Source organism: Pseudomyrmex gracilis, unplaced genomic scaffold (genome assembly GCF_002006095.1).
Source record: "Pseudomyrmex gracilis isolate BER0280 unplaced genomic scaffold, ASM200609v1 scaffold_0, whole genome shotgun sequence".
NCBI classification, from domain to species: Eukaryota; Metazoa; Arthropoda; class Insecta; order Hymenoptera; family Formicidae; genus Pseudomyrmex; species Pseudomyrmex gracilis.
The window spans coordinates 2,072,778-2,093,278 of NW_018020584.1; the positions used below are offsets into that span (position 1 = coordinate 2,072,778).

Sequence of the window (20,501 nt, forward strand, 5' to 3'; positions counted from 1 at the left end):
ATGGTCACCAATAAAATTTGATCAAAACGTCCAGAATACATTGCGTTTTAAGGTGTTTTATTGTCCTTCTCCACAACTTGGACCATAGGTTCTTTTTTTTTTTTTTTTTTTTTTTTTTTTTTTTTTTTTTTTTTTTTTTTTTTTTTTTTTTTTTGGTTTTAATACGCTGTAATTTTTATCTTGTTTTTTTAAGCGCAATTTAATACATTACGCACGGTTTACATGGTTAAATAAATATTTTCATCATACATATACATGTACATGATATTGTTGTAGCGACAAATACGATTTGTTGGGGAAAAAATTGTAATTAACAATCGGCGATCGTGAAATACGTCGTCATGCGTATAAAATGTGAATTTTATGAAAGTGTTCTTTTGACATTTTTCGATCGTTGGCCATCGATTTGTAACGTAACGAGTATCGCTAATGGAACGTCATCTACAATATTCGTGCAAGCTAATTGCAAACGCTTCAATAATTTTAATTGCACAGTCAATCAAAAACAGATACCTATATCAGGTAGTCATTTCAGGTCATAACTGAATATAAAAATTTTCAGCGCTATGTTTATAGCTTGTTACTTCAAATTCCGCAAGAAGAAATTTTGTAATATCGACGAAAAGAAATTTTCACATATTTTCTCAAATTTGACATTTCGTCGGTATACAGTGAAAAACGACAAGATTTTTAATAATTTTGTAACATTAATTGTGACAGTGTCCTCTCTTGGTTTATCATCCCGCGTATCTTGCGATACGACCTCAATTAATTATTTAGAGACATGACTTACAGTTTCTTTTCACGGTACAGTAAATCCCTTCTTTGAGGATATTCTCTTCTAAAGGAATAAGCAACGTGATATTTTTAAAGTAAAGTTTCACGTGTTGTTATTATTTACACAAATATTGGATTTTGTCCATCTCTTGTCAAGTACAATTATTCATTTATATTTATATAAATAATTTATATAATTTTATTAAATTAATTCCAAAGAGATATCGCACGCACACGCGTATTATATCTATTGTGTGGAGATCACAGAATATTTACATCGCATTCGCGCATTGTGTGTAAACGAACGAATAACCGCGTTGGTGTTTTAAATTTAGCTTTCCCGATCGACGCCAATGGCAAACAATAGCGAACAGATCGCGTACGACATGTGCTTGCAGAAGCTTTTGTAACAAGCGGCATTCTCCCACGCTGTATATTGAACGGCGTCTGTGATGTTTCAGACATCTGAGATTTAGGCGAGAAAAAATGCGGATATATGACCGTTTAATTAAAAGTCGGACGAGTCGTCTCTCGCGTGCGCGTCAATTTGTTCTCACGTGCTGCTGTTCCCTTTAAAGCGTCTTCTGACAATCGCAAATCTCCCGCAGCGAAAACTAATATCCGTCAAAACGGCGCGCCAGTATTAATGTTTCCCATTAAAACTAAACGCCTTTTAATCGGCATTAGTTTCTACATCGCTTTACAATCAGCTGCCTTCGCTAACGGGTCGAGAACGAACGATTCGCTGTGTGCTAGAAACCGACGTAATCGGCCACGCGTAATACCGGTCGGCTCGGTTAGCTACGAAATGACCCGTAATTAGATCTCACGATTTGCCGATATGACCGGCCGTAGTTTTTTTTTTTTTCCAACGGCGAGAACTTTTCTCGGATGCCGCGCTGTGCGCGCGCTTCTCGTTTTGTTTTTTTTTTCAAGCGTGATTTCTTCCTCGACGAAATTATGTTTATTCGTCGCAAAAAATTGAACGCGGTGAGAGTGTAATAAGATTATTACTGATTGGCGACGTTGATGCGCCCGTCGCGGCGCCGTCTCGAACTCGTAATCGCGGTTATCCGCGTCACGATGCAATTCGCCGCGCGTTACACAACATCGCCGCTCATCATTGTCATCGTTGAAGCCGAGTCTCGTTTCGAGTTGGATATGACATTTGTTGAGATCCGACATTTGTTTCTTCGCATCTGATGCGAAAAAATGCTGAGATCACGATTCCGTCCGAGAAGGATAAATACATTGTGCCGCTTTGACCGCTTTGATCACGGTAGGCTACACCCGGTTGCGCAGATGGGTTAACTTTGTGTTTACCGTCGCATATTATTTGCATATATCGAATCGCGGCCGGGTGAAATTTCGGTGAAATTTTACGCGCGGTGAAGAAAGGAAAAGTGAAACAAACGAGCGATTACACAGATGATGAGATTAACGTCAGCGATACGCACCGTGCGAGATAATAGGCGGAAAAATGATCGCGTATATCAAGCGAAGTACGAAGTTCATTTCTCTCTTTGATCGCGTGTGAATAATTGACGTTTTCTTTGTTGCAATTTAAAATGACATTAATATATATTGAAAAGACAATATATTATTAAATGTGATAATTTATTTGATAAATTAAATCACACGCGATGATTTTTTTGTTGTTGCAATAATTAACGGCCGCGCTGATATCGAACGCGAACCGCGGGAACAATTAAACAATCTGGTTTTTAAAATTAAATCCTGTTTTATCGCTGTGTTATCGCCTGTAATACTGAGAGTTTATATTCCGATAGCCGGAAGTTATTGCTTTGTTAACAACGCAGTAAGGGAATTTCTGGGCAACGAACGCCCACGTAAAGCACGAGTAGAGATAATGAAAGACAAGCTACATTCGATGATCATAAGATGAACAACACACATATTGACTGTTGCAACACTGTGTTCCTGTCGAAACACACCTGACGCACGTAACGCTTGTTACGTTTAGCGTGGGACGCGCGGAGACATTTAATAATGCAATTTTAAATATGACTCTTTTTCTGCAATTAGAACTACTTTTATTCAACGTTTCCCGTTTAAATATAGTTCGTTTAATTACAATTAAGTGCACGTGTATACTACGCTCTTTACAACGTTACTTACGTTTTCGCGAGACCGTAACTGCAAACAATAGGAAACGAGAGGAAAATTAATGTATTTTACTCGAGTGTGTTCTGTTACACTTGGGCTCCGGTGAAGCGAGCAGACGACGCGAACTGTGTTCGAGTTTCGCTTCGTTTATATTTTATTTGGATTTTAACCTTTAATCCGACATTTTGCAAAAGCTGGCTCGGATGAGTATAATTTTCAGTTTGCCTCGCCTTCTGTGTGTGTGTGTCTACATTAGAAGAGGGATTTCAATATCGTCGACACACTTATTTTGCTTAGAAAGAGAAGAAAGTTAGAAAATTAAGTGCCGGTTTTTCATTTCTTCACGCAACAATTTCTTTTTTGGCGTGCAATCTTTTTTCTTCACTCGGTGGTTTTCGCGCAACCGCATCGCAACAACCAAACGGCGAACCTGCAGTTCGCGAAAGTGATAGGATATACTTCCCCCGCGGGAGAAATATCATGCGGTGAACTAACCGTTGTTTATCGTGTCAGCGTCCAGCGCACTGCACTCTCAACCTGACCAGAAACAATGACTCGTTTCTTGGGATGAGCGATAGCACTCTACGCGCGAAAACGTCTTCCTCGTGTTGCGCAACTTTAAGTACAAACGCATGTCATCTCCTTATTCGGTTTCTGTTGCCATTCCCTTTCTCTTTTTCTCTTGCGACATTTTGCATTTCTTTTGTTTGGTCAGTGGTCCAAAAGCAAGTGCACATAAAAAATAAAAATTGCTCTGAACCATGTAAACAAACGATGTTGCGCGCACAGCGTGACGTAAAAGTTAGTTGCGAGAAATATATTTGTATCCGGCTTGTTTGTTAGAAGCGCGAGAGAGTGGGGATAAATGTGTCAATAAATAAACAACGATAAAACGGAGCACGAAACTTTCCTACTCGTTCGCAATTAATAACTAAAAATGTAGCGTTGATAAAAAAAAAAAGGCAGTGTTGCGCGCAAATGACTCCTCATTAAAGGTTGTTAGCAACACAACGTTATCGATCAACGTTATTGTTTTGTTCTTTGAACAACGATAGCGCATTCAAGTAGCTTCGCGTTGCAACCGCGCGCGTTCGGGGTACACGGTCCCGCGATCCCACGACGCGCTTTTATATATCGCGGCGCGCCAAATTAAATCGCGGACAACAATTAAAACTGCAGTTCCACCCGCTTCTTTATTGTTCGTAACCGTTGTGTCGCATTGTGCGGATCTTCGCATCAATTGGAATTTCGATTTTGCGTCGTTCCGTTTGTGCATTCGCCGCGATGGTATGATTGTGCACGATCGTTGAAACGCCGGCCGTCGCGTGTGCATCGGCGTCGAGTACCGTTATTGCTCACGAGTGCAGCCTGTTGCAAGGACTCCACTCTCTTGTGTTTCCCCCCCGTCGGATCACAGTCAGTCGGTCAGTCGGTGAATATACTGTTCGCGTAATTTCAACCCGCCTACGGCCGACGATTCCCGTCGATCGGCCCGTCGAGTTTTCCCGCGTAAAAGCTGCGGCACGCGCGCGCAACACAGCCGAGGAACTTTAGATCTCGTTCCCGGGAAGAGATTTTGCTTGTAGCACGTAGAAAGCAGCCTGTTTTACATCTTTCGCGTCTGTAGTAAGTAATCGATGAGCGAAATTATCGGCGAATTACTCGGCTTCGACTTTGGTTGTAAAAGTCGGCGAGTGGCCGGTTGTTTTTTTGCAAAAAAAACTTGTGAAAATTACGGGAATTTTTCTTTCTCTCTCTTTCTCTCTCTCTCTCTCTCTCTCTGCTTCTCTCTTCGGACAAATACGCGCAATTAATTTTTGACAATCGGTGGAACGTGCTCGTAACAAAGGCAATTTGTTTTTAAAACAAAAAATTCCGGTATTTAATCACGAGATACGCTAGTACAGTGCTTTTCAAGTTGTTGAAAAAGTTCATTATATTCCTCTAATAAACTGTCTAATACATTCATACTATAAATTTTTTAATTAAAATAAAAATTATAAGGTATAATAGAATCAAAAATAACGCGTAATATACGAATATGTATGTAAAACAATATTTTTTATGTCATCTTGCGTGATGAAAAAATTTATATGTAATCAATCTTCTCGTCATGCTTTTTGCAGTCATGCTCTGCTGTATGTTGATTTCAGCACACGCTTGTGATTCACGATCGCGTAGATGTTGTACTTTGTAATCAATAAAGTAGCAATTGTTCTACTTTGCACCCGACATTGCTGTTGCTGCGGAGAATAACAATGTAATAGTTTTTTTGCTGATTAATACATTATATATGCACATAATCTCGGTTGTTATGCTGATTATATATTATGTACGTCCACTTTTTATTGATAAAGTGCTGCTGTACGCGTAGATAAACTGCTTCCACTTATATGTGCGTGCACGCAACAGCTGTATTCAAGCACTCCTAATTATTTCTGCAATCTGTTGCTTTCAACAAACTTTTCACGTCTTTGTTCATTTCTGTTTCCAAGCATTTACAAATTATGTTTATGTATATTGCAAACATTTCGTACGCACACAATTTTTGATTTTCTGAAAAAATCATAAAGTTTCTTTTATTAATTGTTCTTCTACACTTCTAAGTTCTTCTAAGAATGTTTATAGATTTTACATTAATTCTAACAGTTTTTGAAAATGTATATTTGGAAAAATATGCGCGTGTACAAAGATTATATAATCTACATATTATATATGTTTATATAAAATTAATAAATTTATAAATGCGTTCAGGAGCAACAAAAGCGGTGCGACGTCATATTACATGATTACGTAACTTTCGATTGATCTTGACACTATAAAATTGTTTACCCCTTTTAATGCCGTAATAACGTCGTGACATTACGCGATTATTTCATGACTCCAATATGGTGGTCGTGTGTAAACGTTTGAAGACCGCGGCGTCACTTTTCGCACGCTCGTCCCAAAAAACGAGCTGATCTCGTTCGCAGCGTTCACTCTTTAAATTCGAGCGAGCCGTTGAAGAAAGTCATTAACGAGTTTTTTTTTCGCTCAGAGAACAGAAAAAATACGAGACTTAGGAATCATGCGACAGAGAGACTTTAACGATTGTGTTCTCTCTCTTGCTTTTTCCCCTTCTGCCGAGGATGCCGACGAAAGTGTAACAGCTTAGATTTTCTAAGGCGAGACGCGAAGATCGGAGCGTAGTGCGACCACAGAAATCGGCGTAGACGCTCCTCGAACCGACCATTAGTCACGCGTCCCAATGGACGTTTTCTCACGGGGTCGCCAAGTTGAACCGTCCTGAGGTGTACATCCCGAGATCACAATATGCGTCTAACAAAAAATGTCGGTGAAAGGTAGAAGAAGACTCCACCGTCGCGTGGAGGGACACGACGAATCGGTGCCGTCTGATAAGAACAGTCAGTACTTCGTCGAGCTCTCGAAGTGCTTCGCCGCGCTAGAAGAAGAAACTTCAAGATAAATTGTGGCAAAGCGCGATTGGAAACAAAGTTCAAACAACGAGGAAACACAGTCGTCCAATCAAAGAGAAGTTGATTGCGACCGATATGATCGGACTGCGGGCGCGATAACAAACGATTTCAGATCAAAAATCCCGGGATTATTGAGCGCGATTAGTTTCGCAGGACGTCATACTGGTGCACAATAAACGTTGTGTAAATTCCGCGACGCGCGATGCAAACTTTTTTTTCGGTACGCTTTATTGATTTGTTAATCGAGAGAGAACGCAAACGCGCGCGAGACACAAAAGTCCGGGCGCAACAACGTTATTAAATTTCCGGAGCGGGATTGTTTTCAATGAAAAAACCCGCGCAGAGACGGCGCAAAAAATATTATATCTTTTGTGTGTAGATATCGGCGGAGATATCGCAGCCGCGACAATGATCGGTTCATCAGTTTTCAATCTACACCCGGCGACGAAGAGAAGACGATAAAAGGATAACGCTCGCAAAAACGCGAGCGTTAACTGACCTGTTCGAGGATCGGCACGTGGCTTTCGGGGTGATTCGCGATTATTGTTGTGTGAAATTACGTCGCCGCGAATTGGATATTCAACAGCCGTGATAATGAACAACCACCGTCGTCGTCGCGCAAACGGAGAAGTCGCGTGATACGACACGCCCGCCACTGCAGTGCTCCGATGCGATTTTTCATCTTACACGGGTGCACCGTTGTTACATCGGATGATCAGCGTCTCGCAGGAACGACACGCAGGTGACACGAAGGACTCGATCCGGCGGTGAAAACGTGCCCGATGTGTCGCAAAGATTCCGTTGCACGTGTCCGCGATTCGCCGCCGATGGATCGATCGTGTCATCGCTTCCCCGAAAGTATTCTCTGCGTCCTCCTGTTGTTCGGCTGTCTTCTCGATTGCGATGCCAGAGGTGAGCAATGAAACATATTGCTCGGAAATATCGCACGCGTGAACTCATACGACGTAAATAAAGAAAGATCTGATTGATCTTGCAGAGAGAATTAACAAAACAAAAATAAAATGTCGGATAAAACAAATGATGAAATTGCAGCAAAAAGAGGTGTAAAATTGAGACGAAGATTAAATCTGATAACGCAAGCTCACATCACATTCATCGTCGTATTTTGTTAATTATAAACTAGATACCCATCTATTGAATTTCATGACGAAATAATCAAAGGATCCATCAGTGATTTATTGCATTTAATCTGATAACTTCTCGATATTTCAACTGTAATATACGGGGAACATAAGTAATTAAAAATAGTATATTCAAAATCGTATATATGTTCATCGATGTGTTCGCGTAATGTTATATTTAAACGTGAAACATTTCGTTTTGTATTTCACGTAAAACGTAAACCATAACGCATCTCACGTGTTTTGTTACCTTCTTCCCACTCAGGCAACAATATTCGTTTTTTTACATGTGTGTGTTCGTATTTTATTACCAACACCTCACAGAGATCAATCTCGCGTTTGCGTGCGGAAAATCAAAGATAAATCTTCGAAATGTTAAAAAGATACGGGAATACGATGTAAATAATGATGTCGTGTGAACTTTCAACTTTTGTTCGGAAAAACAAAGCGCATTAAGAATATTTTGTTAAACTTTTGTGCACGCTTTCCTAATTTCCGCAACCACGTCATCCGCGCTCTGTCGTTTAATATGTATATGTATATAAATTATGCAGTACGCGACGTGTGCAATTAGCCTCGTGTGGAAAATTTCTACCTGCATCTCATTGTCTCATCTCTCGCTAATAACGGGTAACTTTTGGCCCCCATCCTCTAATCACGTCACGAAATTGACTTCGCCGGCACACACAAAGCGTCAGCGCCGCGGACGAATCTCCGAAGAAAGTGCATACACAATACATACACACGTCTGAAAAGTAACAAGCCGTATATAATTAAGTCGCTTCACACACATTACATACAAGATCGTCCAACAACGATCAACACAATTGTCCAACGCCCAATTCAGACGCGCAAAGCAATCTAACCAGATGATTTTATCCATCTAGTAGACGTAATTAACTTGCTTAATTAAATTCAATTAACGTACGTACAATAGATTAAACACAAGCGCAATTTTTGCAATTTACGTATCGTTTGCCAAACTCGTGCTTCGCTGCGCGCCCTCGAATTTCACGAAGAAAAAATTTATTTCATTTTTTTTTCAAGCAAATATTTGCTTTCCAGTAATAATTATTTTTAGCGGTTGATTCTCTCGAAAGATTTTGCGTTATATATTTTCCATTAATTAAATCTTCTTTTTTTATCTTGTTTAATAAACGTCGGGAAGTCTACTTCGTCTGCCTACACGTCAAGTGATGTTAAGGGAAGACCTTCAACATATTAAAATTTTACGTGGTTGCACCATGGAAACCGCGAATGAAACGGGAGAATCGCGTTCGACGGATTACCGAGAGACCACCGCATCTAGACTAATTAATGTTGCGAAGCATTACGATGCCAATCGTTGATTATTATATTCCAGCGCGGCTTAAAAGCCATGATTCCGATCGCATTACTTTATTTCTGCGATTTCAATTTACTTGTCGTTGAGCAATTCCGAAAGATGATGAGTGATATATATATATATATATAAATTGTGTAATTTTCACAAGTTTCTTCTACAAAACACGTCGGCCGTAACGAGTGTACAGTTACAGTAATTCGTTACAGCTATCTGGACCGCTACCACAATACCTCCGCGCTCATAGACACGCCCTGCTAATTAGCTCATTAAAAGATGCATCACCATTACACATCGGCAATATTATCTCATATAATATGTATCGTTCAATTCACTTTGTTGAATACGAAATGTTGATAAAGAAATTCTCGAGGAAGTAAATAAACTAAATTATAATTAATCAAATAAGAGAGTGAGAGAGATATATATATATATATTTGATACTTTCGCGGTGTGTTAAAAGAATTCTTGAAGGTTTCAAGTCATTTTTACACCGACGTTTCATGCACATTTCTGATAATTTCATCAAGGTTTCGAGAACATTCTGATATCTGTATAAAAGTGACACTAATATGACATTATCGAAAACAATTTTCAAGAAAAGAGTAATTATAAAAATAATAATTTTTATAATATTCAGTCAAATCACTTATGATAAAACAGTGATATAATAAAATACATACACAAAAGTTTTATGTAATAAATTTACATAAAGTCCTTATGTAATTAAAATGTAAAAGAGAATCTTTCGAACAGTTTCTGTCACGAGTGTTTTATTTGAATTTTTGTAAGAGGTTATCTCTCTCTCACGCGAATATATTTCAAAACACACACACACACACACACGCACAAAGGACTTATATACTTCTATAAAGAAAACCAACTCTTTTGCTGCGTAGTTCAGTTTTGCAAAACATTAATCTAATCTTCTGCACGTGTAGACGTTTTATCCGCATTACACTATCGAAAAAAAAAAAACTACTTTATGGGTGAAGATCACATGATCCATTTCAGAGATAATTAACGTATCTTGCCACAAATTCTGGTTTCTACCAGTCTAAAGTCTTTTCTAAGAAAGACTTAATTAGGAAAGTGAAATCGAAAATAACGATATTTTTGCGTCGTGCGATTGTTCGAACGAAGAAACGGATGCGCTGCAATTTTCCCGGCATTTGTGGAAGATCGCCGAGAAACCGTTAAAACGGTCAGAAGTGGGATAAATGAGAGTAGTTTTACGCTGAGTGGGTCTCAGATCAAAAAGGTGAAATACGATTCCTGACGGTTAGGGAAACCGTCGTTGTACACGCAGAAAAAGTACGCATGGTTCTCGGCACGCCATGGATCGAAAGATACACGCACTTTTGTACTCATACAAGTGAGCTGAAATTATTAGAGATATTATTTTTCTCGAGAGAAAGAGCGAGAGAGAGAGAGAGAGAGAGAAAGACGTGAAAACAGTACACTCTCTACTTTGTTCTCTTCGTGTATAGAAAGTAATAAGCGCGCATATAAAAAAAAAAAAATGTAAATATGTAAAAGTAAAATAAAATAAATTTTTCAAAAATTTATTACTGCATTTTTCCTCATAAAATTAATTAATTAATTAATATGCTAATTTTCTTTGTGAGAATAAAAAAAAAAACAGTGAGAATCTTACTTAAACTTTGTTCTGACTCAAAACTAACGTAATGCACGTTGATAAGCTGTGATCATAACTGTTAATTATATTTTATATTCACGCGATTGCCGACATTTATGTTTGTACGATTTGGTTTATCAGGACATGATGCGGCACTTGCAGGTAACGGTACGCCAGATGTTCATAAGATTCTCGGAGGCGTCGGAACGCGCCAATATGATTATTCGCACACGTATAATGACATAAAAGATGACGAAAATCAAGGAAATATTTACATCGGTCGTAGCGGTGATCCGTGGAGCGCTTCGTCGCTTAATTATGAGGAAGACATTCGTGTGCGCGTGTCGTCGTCGATAACCACGACAAAGAACGACACGACGAGAGCGCAGCAAGTCGCGTAAGTAACGCGACGTTATCTTCGATGTAAATTTAATTACTTATAAAACCAAATCAGAGAATATTGATAAACAATTTGTTTTTGATTGAATTTTAAATCACAAATTCTTAATTTACTCAAAAAAACGTTTGGATAACTTTTAAATACATTTGACATACAACACGTTTTTACGCGACTTTAGGATGAACGGGAAAGAGACGAGTCATACTAGATTCAAGAGAGGGGTGATACATCTTTACAATATGGTAGTATGCGCCACGGGATGTAATCCTTTGGCTTACAAAGGATACGGATGCTACTGCGGATTTCTAGGATCCGGCTATGTAATCGACGGCATCGATCAGTATGTCGCGTTTTATCTACAATCGAGAACAAGCGAGAAATATTAGTTTTAAAAATTAAAATGTGTTCTTGCGAAATACTTTTGCAAAATCCACAAAAACAAGACATGTTTCAGGTGCTGTAAGATGCACGATTGGTGCTACGATGCCACAGAATGTGCTATGTTCTCGGAGTACTTCGTTCCGTATTACTGGAGATGTTATCACGGTTACAAACCTGTTTGCGGTTCGTTTTTATTATTTTGTTTTTTTCTATGATCTAGCGAAGAATTTTGCTTTAAGACTTGCTTTTTTTACGACAATTTCTTTCAAAAATCGCGCAATAATTGATTTACTCGCTTACATTTACTGTGTGTAAATATATAACGCACGACGTATACGCGACAGTAAAAAGTAGTCCGTGAAATCTTTGTTACAGCGGTTGAGCACGGCAGTTGGGGAGGATCGGGATCCTGTGCTCAGCGTTTGTGCGAATGTGATCGCTCGTTAGCCGAGTGCCTGAAGAGATATCCTTGCCCCACCACCAAAGCAGTTTGTACCTCGTCAGCCTGGAGACTCGTGCAAAATCTCTTTATGATAATATGACGTTGTGTAATATAGTTTATTAACGTTATTTGCGTTTTTTTAATAACAGACATTTTATAAAATTACGACAAATTCAATTTGTCTCATATGAGATAAGATTTGCTCTTTAATTTATTTTCAACAAAAGAGTGCGCACTCGTTCAGAGACTCGTGTCGACCGTTATATCGAAAGCGAACATTAAATTGCGCAAGTATGTTAAGCAACGAAAAAATGTCTGATTAATCTTGCAAATTCAAGTTTTATAACGCCTATAATATATAATTTCTAATACGCAAACCTGTTTCGTCAATATTAAAGTTTACAGAAGAATAAAGACTCATAAAGTTTATGGAAGAGTAAACACTCGTACTATTTTATTTTATACAACAAGGAAGTGATTATATTGTTTTTTAATTTAGAATTTTTTTATATACATTATAAAAATAATAAGTTTTTTCAACAATTTCTTATTATTAACTACATTGTATTTACACCTCCGGTCAGATGTACCGTTCTGTTCTTGTATCGTTTGGAAATGTCTTGCTCTATCTGTAATTAGATTTAAAAAAAAGTATAAAACAATAATCAAATTTCATTTAAAAAAAGACAATGCTGCGAAAATAAGATATACCTCTGCTTGCAATTCCTTGGTTCTTTGTATAACAAGCCTCAGCAACGGATGCAATTTCTCAATTTTATTTTGCGCGTCTACCTGCATTTGTCTCATAGAGTTTTGCTGAATCACCATTCTATCGATTTGATTTAATTTTTGTTTCAAGTTGGCAGCCACTGTGTCCACGTATCTGCAATTTAAACAGACATAGACTTGTAAGAATTATTAAATATCAATTTAAAAATAGTGATTCAATTAACTGTACCTCGGATAATGTTTGATGTTATGCAAATTTTGGACATTGTTGTGCAACATTTCGTAGAGAACAACTTGAACATTGTCCAGCATATTCTGAGTGGTTTCTATGGTAGAAAGTTGCAAAATAGGGGAAGCATCTTGCATCTGACTGAAGCTCAAGAGGTTATTCTTGTCGTCGCTTTTGAACTCGTACAGACGCAATTTCATAAACGCTTCCAACTATTCATAAAAAAATATTCATTTATATTCAAGAATAGAAACAATGTTTTCTCAAATTGTATCTCTATACGACATTTGTACCTCAAACAATTGATCGATAAATTCCGATCTTGTCGTCGGATTGTCTAATATTGTATATGCATTGCATCCCGTGGCTACACCACCTTCATGACCTGCCGCCTCTACAACTATACCCGATTCTTCCAACGATATATCGTAATCTATTTCCGATATGTTGTAATCTATTTCCTCCGCAGGTTGTTTTGCAACGTCTTCTCCCCAATCAATATCGCCCTCTGCGCTCGGACTGACTTCGTCAAAATCAATTTGTGCGTCCAGATCCAAGTTGCCGAAGTCGATGGTCTGCAATGGACATTCGAAATAATAACGAAATCAAAAAGATGATTGTTAAAAAAAAAAACCGTATATTTATACATTGACGTCCGCATTCGCACTGGTTCTCTCATTATTCTCATCCTCATCCGCTTTTATGTTTAACGGCGGCTCGATTATCGATGTTGGCACTTCTCCGTAAGTGTATTCGAACATTGTTGTGTTTCCTTTTTCTTTAAACATAATGTTTAACAATTTGTCACACTTGTATAATTTTTCTCTCAAACATGCTATTACAATAAGTTTTACGAATAACTCACCAATCACATGTTTAATAATCGGTACGCAATCGTTATAGCATTGTTGGCCGAAAGTAAATTCAACGAACGCACTGTAAAATTCCACAACTTTATCCAAATTTTTCGTCTTCTCCGCTATTTTCTGATAAATCTCTGGCAGTTCTTTAACTTTTTCCATTAACTCACGTCTGACAGTACTATAACCAGTTATTCCTAATTGTTTACACATCGTATTATACTCTGAGCGCGCGATGTTCTCTGATTTTTTATATTCTGTTTCCTTTTTTTCAAAATCCTAAAAGTACAAAATATATATACACGTAGTACAAATAATTACACTGACAGTGTTTGTAAAAATGTAGATATTTATTTACCGTTATTGTCTGTTCTAACTTCTGTATCTGTTTTTTAATATTGGGAACTTCATAACTGACATTTCTCGTGAGAATTTGCGCGGCTTCGGCAAGGTACACGTTGTTTTTCTCGTACATTCGCAATATCTCCTGCCAATCCTTCATTCTTTGCGACCCGTAACGTCCAAATAAATTTTTTGTATCTGCTTCTGTTTCCTTCAAGATTTCCACAATCTTCACGCAATAAAAATAATTGATATCTATAAAAAAAGGAAATAGAATTCAACACTCGCACGATTGTTAAAATTGTTGAAGCGAAGTTAAAATTGGGAACTAACTTGACGTTACTTACACGCGCCGGATAACAAAGAGACGATGCCATCGTGAGCGGGCATATCCTGTATTGCTTTATTAATTTTCTCTCTAATAGGCAGGACACTCGCGTGCCAGTCTTTTCTACAGTGTCTTCGATTAATCAGCCAATCCAACAATTTCCCGGTGTTGATGTCAATTGGTATATCTTGCTCCTAAAATTCGAGAAGTATCACGTGTGCGTGGATTTTACTTCTCACGCAAAAGTAACAAAAACTTGTTGCATCGAAAATAAATTTTCAAACATTTTACGATTGTTTACCTGCATATTGCAAAATTGCACAAATTTCTCAACAGTAGCTTATATATGTTTCACCTCGGTAGAGAAGAAACTATAACAGGTTATAACAGCTGTTACACGCTCAACAAACGCGGCGTGTCAATGTGAAAAGTGACAGATTCCAAATGTCTCCAACAACGGCTGTCTCTCGGTGATAATGACAGTGACACGTATGTAAGTTACGAAATTCTGATAAATGTAGCGAATTGCTAAAATTAGAAAATTTTAGCACACTCGAATAAAAACAAAGAGAATACTTAACAGTAAGTTATTATTAATTACATAAATTTATTTTACATAACAAAACAACGCAGAAAATAAAGATTTTAGCACATAATAATAATAAAGCACAGAAAGATCATGGCACGTAAATAATAATAAAGAAACAAAACACAAAAATTATAGAAATACAAAATTGAGCATATTTTTATGTAATTTATTTTGTGTATTATCTTCATCCGATTAGAAAAACAGTGGCAGTTCGACAAGTGCTGTACGTCAGACTTATAAATGTTTTATTTTTATTCTTCACAAAGTCTCACTTATATAAATTTAGAATCTATTGTAAAACACATTCAAGATTGTTACAAGATTGTCGACTCAATGATATTGTGTATCAAGTTATTAGTCGATGTCTGTGTGGACTACTGAACGATTATCCCTCGCTGTCTGTTTTTCCGTATTAGTGGACACGCTAATCAAATAACGCATACTCAGCAAAAAACCACCTGTCGCATACGAAACGTGAATACGGCGGCCATAATTGCCACCTGCATGGTACTTATTACGCTTATTCCATGAAGAACTAATAACGTATCAAATAGAAACAAAAAACTGTTGCGTCACATTCGATTGATAATGAAAACCAAATCATAAATTCATTTATCTGGATAGTAGTTTTTATCTCTCTCTCTCTCTCTCTCTCTCTCTCTCTCTCTCTCTCTCTCTCTCTCTCTCTTTCTCTTTCTTTTTATGCTAAAGTAAGATAAATAACGGAAGAAGCCCGACAAGAGACAGGAATCAATCGTATCGCTTGGCGATACAGCAACGAGTAGACATAAATACACACAAATCTAATTTTATTATGTTACACATTCACAGTAAGAAAACCATGACGTTCATGTCCCATTCATGTTATATACTGTCTATACGCCAGTATAAGTACGACTTCAGAGTGTCCATCGAAAGAGGGATGTGTAAGAGTTTTATTGCTTGCACTTGTCCCCTTTTAATCGCCTCGAGAGTTGTATCAGCACCCATGTTTTGTCCGTGGCCACGTAAATTATTACTATGTGATATTACACACGTCCGTGGCACGCGCAAAAAAGATCATTTTACGCCCTTTTTCAGAATTCTGATCAAGGAATGCTCTTCCTCAACAGAGGCATGATGTTGTTACCGACGAGAGATTCTTACGATGGCACTTTAGATCAACGATGAAAATGACGATGGTCACACTAGGACAAATTTGATCTACAACGATCGTGTATCTCGAGAACACAAATGAGAGAGTTCCATTCTTCTTAATCTTTGTAATCACTAGTAACTCTGAGAAGGACTGCGATCCGTGAAGAAATTCTTGAGAATCAACACCTGTCCGATGCCAATGAACAGAATGAAAGCAGTCTCTAATATCGACCACCAAAGCACTCGCTCGTTGAGCTCTTCTGCACGTTTGCGACCCTGAGCCTCACGCAGACGATGATGTGTCTGATAGTCCAAGATGCTAATTAAATTTTTGTGCACTTCTTGGGCGGAAGACTCCATCTGTAAGAAATATTTTTGTTGGTTTTTTTTATATTTATTTATGCTTTGTTTGCCAAAATAACTGACCTGAGTCATTACTGTGACATGTTCCCCAAGTCCTGGAAGAGATTGTTCCTCGCCAACTTGGAAATCCATATATACCAATTTGTGGGAATAAGTAGAAAACTCATTGCTGAAGCAAGCTTTGTATATTCCGGACATGGTTGGTACAAAAGTATGTGAATCAAATTGTGTTTTTACTTGACTATAAATGATCTCCTTATTAGGAGCCTCTAATGTAACGTCTACATCATACTGGCCACCCGTGACCACCTAAAATCAAAAAAGCATGGTTATCATAAACAATGTAAACCAGGTAGCAAGGTTATACATTTAAAATAATATTTCATTAAGAAATGTGCAAACAGAGAAAGAGAAAAATAAATCTGAATTGAGGCCAGAGTTCACAATGTCATTTAAGTTTCTAATAATAATACATCGTGCTATGTTATATTCAAACAAAACTTTTTCTCATTATTTGTGTCATTTTGTTCGTCATTTGCATCATTCGCATTATCGCGTATTTGCATTATTCATTTGTTAATTCAGCCACGCAAGCGGACAAATGTCACGGAATGTGCCGTGAACTTCTGATGATGCACCGCGATGATGTCACGAACGTGACATCGCGCGCGTCACGAAACGCGCACGAAGCTACATGTAAATATACTTGACAACAGTGCGAACCTGAAATTCCAACGTAGACGTGACGTTCTTCTCGATCTCCTGGTAAAAGCACTCCTTGGCATTGTCGGCCAGCTCGAAGGTTAGCTCGACGCCGCCCGCGAGCAGAAATGTGCCTAGAAGCGAGAAGAGCGACAGCAAAGCCGGCCAGCAATTCATCGTTGGTGTGTCGGTTCGTCGACGACGCTCACGTCGTGTCGTGTCACTCGTTAAATCTGTCCGCGCGCATTTAAGAAACTTTCTGAAACTTGGAAAATCGAGAGAGCACCTTCCACTTTTTTTCGGCGGATTCGATCTCTTCGTCCAACGCAAGAACGCAGTGTTTCCCCTTCTCAAACAAGCTATTTTAACGTGGCCGGATATCGAACGCGCGCTACGTAACCGCGTTCCGCGCAGTGGCGCAGCGGTTGCGGAAATAGCTGCTATCACGTCGTGCGACGCGCAAATTTGAGCGATCTGTTAAAATTGCGCGCACGACATATTTCTAATAATCTAATTCCAATTATTGCTTTCTAAATAAAGTTGACATTGTCATACAACAGATGTTGAATTAAACATACAAAAGATTTGTAAGTTGCTCTTTCAGCTTCTGCTGCTGATGTTAAATGCAATTTTATCACTTTCAAAAAGTGTCAGAATCGAAAAACTGACCACGTGGTTGGAAGGCTCGTCTTGACGAGCTCTAAAAGTAGTGATAATTTTTACTTCAAGTATCAGGCGTATAAGTGTAGTATCAGGCATCGCAGTCCTTGTATCTTAGTCTTTATTTATACTTCTCTCTGTTTAGTACTTGGACTTGTGCACTCAGCACGGAAAAGAACCATGTCTACGTTTGAACAATACGTAAGTACCGACAAGTCGTTTGTGGACGTGGCTACGTAGTTGCCAATGTGCACTACCCATGGACGTAGCGCTTACAGGGCGGAAAAGCTATTACAGTTTTTCATATGGTTCTGTGGCCATTCTAAGTTTTCTCTCTGGTTCTATGCGTCTTGTGTAGGTGTGCTAGTGTCGTTGTTTTCACAATATGGCAGTCTTCAGAACGACGCCATGACATCACGCTCTTTACACGAGTTAAATCGGAGTAAATGCTACATCTATACATAAATCTATGGTATACGTACACATGTACTTTATCCAGCGGTAACAGTTTACATATTATTTAGATTTTGAAAGAGGAACCATTCACTTGTAAATGAACAGCGGTTTTTTTTTTGTTTTGTTTATATCTTCGATTGTTCTCCAAAGTGTCTTTGGTCTGCGCGAGAGAGAGAGAGAGAGAGCGCGCAAGAATAAACGAAACAATACAACTGCTTTGAGGAGAACACCAAGAACTATGGCAACGTTAAGATGAAAGACTCCGCTCTTAGATTAAGGTTAGATTAAGATTTATATTACGAATATTTTTTTTTATATTTGTTACATATTTTATTTTCTATTTGAATGCAAAGAAACACTTTTTTTCTTCCGTTCTTTGTGGAATTAAATAATTCAGAATAATAAATCAGAAACAGAGCGGATGTTACGATTACGTCATCACAACACAGATTTTATTGACAAATTTCGAATTTATTTACCGGATGTCTAATTCGGTCAGCGATATATTTTGCTCGACATTTTAACGAATGTATATCATATTCTATCGTTTCAAATCCGGTGTCAGTCAAGTCTGACATCGGCAAAATAACGTCGGCGCAAATGCTGTCGATATGAAATCTCTTCGTCGATTATTTTCGTATATTCGCAGCGACAATAGATTGTTTGTTTCCTGCGTTCGCAAGTACAAAAATAAAAAGAAGAATGAAATAAGATTCTATTTTTTGATCTATCTATCATATTTAAGTTTTTACCGGATGATAAGTTTCTTTGAAAAAAAAAAAAAAAAAATGGTTTTATCGTGCATCGAAGCTCGACATTTTTGCTTCCGGTCCGCTATTGTTTCAAGCAAACTTCTATATGTGCGCATATAGAAGTTTGCACATTGTGCAGACATTTGTATGTACGTGCATGATAATATCGTAACGAACGAACAGAGAAGTTTGCGAAATATATAAACGTTTCGCGATGTATTGCCTGCGGTAATTGGAAATTTCCGTCACGTTTCCCGTTGCATATATTAGTAGTCATATATTTAATTACTGACGAGAATAACCAGCTTCCTTGTGTGTCACCAGTATCTGCATAATTTACTAAATATTAAACCTTTGTAGAAAGAGAAAAAGAGACAGAGAGAGAGAATGTATGTGTAACATAAGCCGTGGAAACGTACATACTAAAACGGAAGATAACGAAAGAGAGAGAGAGAGAGAGAGAGAGAGAGAGAGAGAGAGAGAGAGAGAATATGCAATGAGAAATTATTCTCTTATCAAAAAGATAAATGCAAGAGCGCTATCACTTGTATTACATTTCCAAGTGAGCAATTTCTCGTTTCGTAATGCAATTATCTAAACTTTCACAAACTTTTTAATAAAAAAATTTTTGTATAAATAAATTTGTGAGAGATTTTTAATACGGATAGAGATACACACAGATAAGATATATTTGTATGCAACGTAAGGAATATGAAATTTTGTCGTCGCATCTGCGCGTACGAGAGAAATACCTCAAACTAAAAGTTCACCGCAAGACACAATGGGTCGTGAAACATCTTGTAGAATGCAACCGACAAGTACAAGTGGTATATACACGAGGTGTACACAGTCCGAGGTATACATATATAATGAATGTTGCTTCGCGTGAGGCGCCCTTCGGTGCCGCCCATCGGTCTCGTCGAGTCGCGCCGTGCGTCACGTCGTCTCGAGGTGTGCGGCAAACGAAGGTGTGCATGTGGTAAAAGGGCGAGCGTAGGGTGTTCAACAAAGAGAGAGATAGAGAGGGTCTTGAAGGGTCCTCTTTATTGCGGCGAGAAAGCAAGCGCGAGCGGCGCTCTCCGCGTATGTGTTGGTGTCTTAAATTAATGCGCGCCTAATGTGGACGACATGTACATCGGGCACATAAAGCTGAATGGACCGTCTATGTTCCTTATTGCACACGCACACACACGTGTGCCCGCGATACAACATATAAATGTGTAATGAGAGAATACGCCGAATGTACTAATAACTACCGCTGCATTTCCGAAAGCGGAAATGCAAACAAGCGAGAAATCGGAACATTGATTTTGCAAATTTATCGCCCGTGAAAAGATATATCCTTTGCAACAACAAACTACTTTTACCAGAACTTCCGATTATTACATACATAGACAACATAATATCTACGATTCATCTTCCTATCAAAAAAAAATACATATTTATTTTAATTTTTAGGTAGGGTATACCATGTACATATAAAACAAAAAGTGAATCAATAAAATAGAGAAAGAATTTTTTAGTTAGAAAATGCCCGAGTCGAAATTTTGATGCTACTTTCAAACTTTTGAAGATACTTTGAACCTATTTAACTGACCAATATACTTATTTAAACCTACTTTGACACT

At 38.1% G+C, this 20,501-nt stretch overlaps 3 protein-coding genes across 10 annotated transcripts; 1 reads left to right on the forward strand and 2 right to left on the reverse strand.

Moving 5' to 3' along the window:
* Positions 1-1,806: 1,806 nt before the first annotated feature.
* Positions 1,807-12,182, forward strand: LOC109859342 (phospholipase A2 A2-actitoxin-Ucs2a). 7 transcript variants are annotated; one of them, XM_020437879.1, is made up of 6 exons: positions 4,079-4,530; positions 10,008-10,239; positions 10,645-10,900; positions 11,082-11,243; positions 11,358-11,467; positions 11,660-12,181. In XM_020437879.1, the coding sequence occupies exons 2-6, from the start codon at positions 10,185-10,187 to the stop codon at positions 11,824-11,826; spliced, it is 750 nt and encodes a 249-aa protein (XP_020293468.1). In that variant the 5' UTR covers positions 4,079-4,530; positions 10,008-10,184; the 3' UTR covers positions 11,827-12,181. The 7 variants fall into 7 exon arrangements, with proteins under 7 accessions (XP_020293546.1, XP_020293311.1, XP_020293468.1 ...); XM_020437957.1 differs by lacking the exons at positions 4,079-4,530; positions 10,008-10,239 and adding an exon at positions 1,807-2,056 and having other exon boundaries at positions 10,666-10,900; positions 11,660-12,182; XM_020437722.1 differs by lacking the exons at positions 4,079-4,530; positions 10,008-10,239 and adding an exon at positions 1,808-2,056.
* Positions 12,183-12,210: 28 nt separating this feature from the next.
* On the reverse strand, positions 12,211-14,769 carry LOC109858984 (CDK5 regulatory subunit-associated protein 3). Of its 2 annotated transcripts, XM_020436811.1 has the most exons (9): positions 14,516-14,769; positions 14,234-14,408; positions 13,903-14,141; positions 13,550-13,823; positions 13,332-13,462; positions 12,978-13,259; positions 12,685-12,896; positions 12,438-12,609; positions 12,211-12,355 (listed from the first exon to the last, which is right to left on the reverse strand). In XM_020436811.1, the coding sequence occupies exons 1-9, from the start codon at positions 14,519-14,521 to the stop codon at positions 12,284-12,286; spliced, it is 1,563 nt and encodes a 520-aa protein (XP_020292400.1). In that variant the 5' UTR covers positions 14,522-14,769; the 3' UTR covers positions 12,211-12,283. The 2 variants fall into 2 exon arrangements, with proteins under 2 accessions (XP_020292400.1, XP_020292485.1); XM_020436896.1 differs by lacking the exon at positions 14,516-14,769 and having other exon boundaries at positions 14,220-14,310.
* A 378-nt stretch (positions 14,770-15,147) lies between these two features.
* On the reverse strand, positions 15,148-17,371 carry LOC109859666 (transmembrane emp24 domain-containing protein 7-like). Its single transcript, XM_020438174.1, has 3 exons — positions 17,027-17,371; positions 16,367-16,612; positions 15,148-16,300 (listed from the first exon to the last, which is right to left on the reverse strand). The coding sequence occupies exons 1-3, from the start codon at positions 17,180-17,182 to the stop codon at positions 16,073-16,075; spliced, it is 630 nt and encodes a 209-aa protein (XP_020293763.1). The 5' UTR covers positions 17,183-17,371; the 3' UTR covers positions 15,148-16,072.
* Between the last annotated feature and the right edge of the window lie 3,130 nt (positions 17,372-20,501).

What these genes read in the sequence shown, in the direction of transcription:
- LOC109859666 (XM_020438174.1), bottom strand. Translation starts at nt 17,182, where the DNA reads ATGAATTGCTGGCCGGCTTTGCTGTCGCTCTTCTCGCTTCTAGGCACA. An exon ending in CGTCTACGTTGGAATTTCAG is followed by an intron (nt 16,613 to 17,026) that starts GTTCGCACTGTT and finishes TTTTGATTTTAG; the next exon opens with GTGGTCACGGGTGGCCAGTA. An exon ending in ATGTCACAGTAATGACTCAG is followed by an intron (nt 16,301 to 16,366) that starts GTCAGTTATTTT and finishes TATTTCTTACAG; the next exon opens with ATGGAGTCTTCCGCCCAAGA.
- LOC109858984 (XM_020436811.1), bottom strand. An exon ending in AGTTAGAACAGACAATAACG is followed by an intron (nt 13,824 to 13,902) that starts GTAAATAAATAT and finishes TTGTACTTTTAG; the next exon opens with GATTTTGAAAAAAAGGAAAC. An exon ending in TTATCGATCAATTGTTTGAG is followed by an intron (nt 12,897 to 12,977) that starts GTACAAATGTCG and finishes TTTTATGAATAG; the next exon opens with TTGGAAGCGTTTATGAAATT.
- LOC109859342 (XM_020437543.1), top strand. Translation starts at nt 7,163, where the DNA reads ATGTGTCGCAAAGATTCCGTTGCACGTGTCCGCGATTCGCCGCCGATG. An exon ending in TCTCGATTGCGATGCCAGAG is followed by an intron (nt 7,293 to 10,644) that starts GTGAGCAATGAA and finishes TTGGTTTATCAG; the next exon opens with GACATGATGCGGCACTTGCA. An exon ending in ACGAGAGCGCAGCAAGTCGC is followed by an intron (nt 10,901 to 11,081) that starts GTAAGTAACGCG and finishes ACGCGACTTTAG; the next exon opens with GATGAACGGGAAAGAGACGA.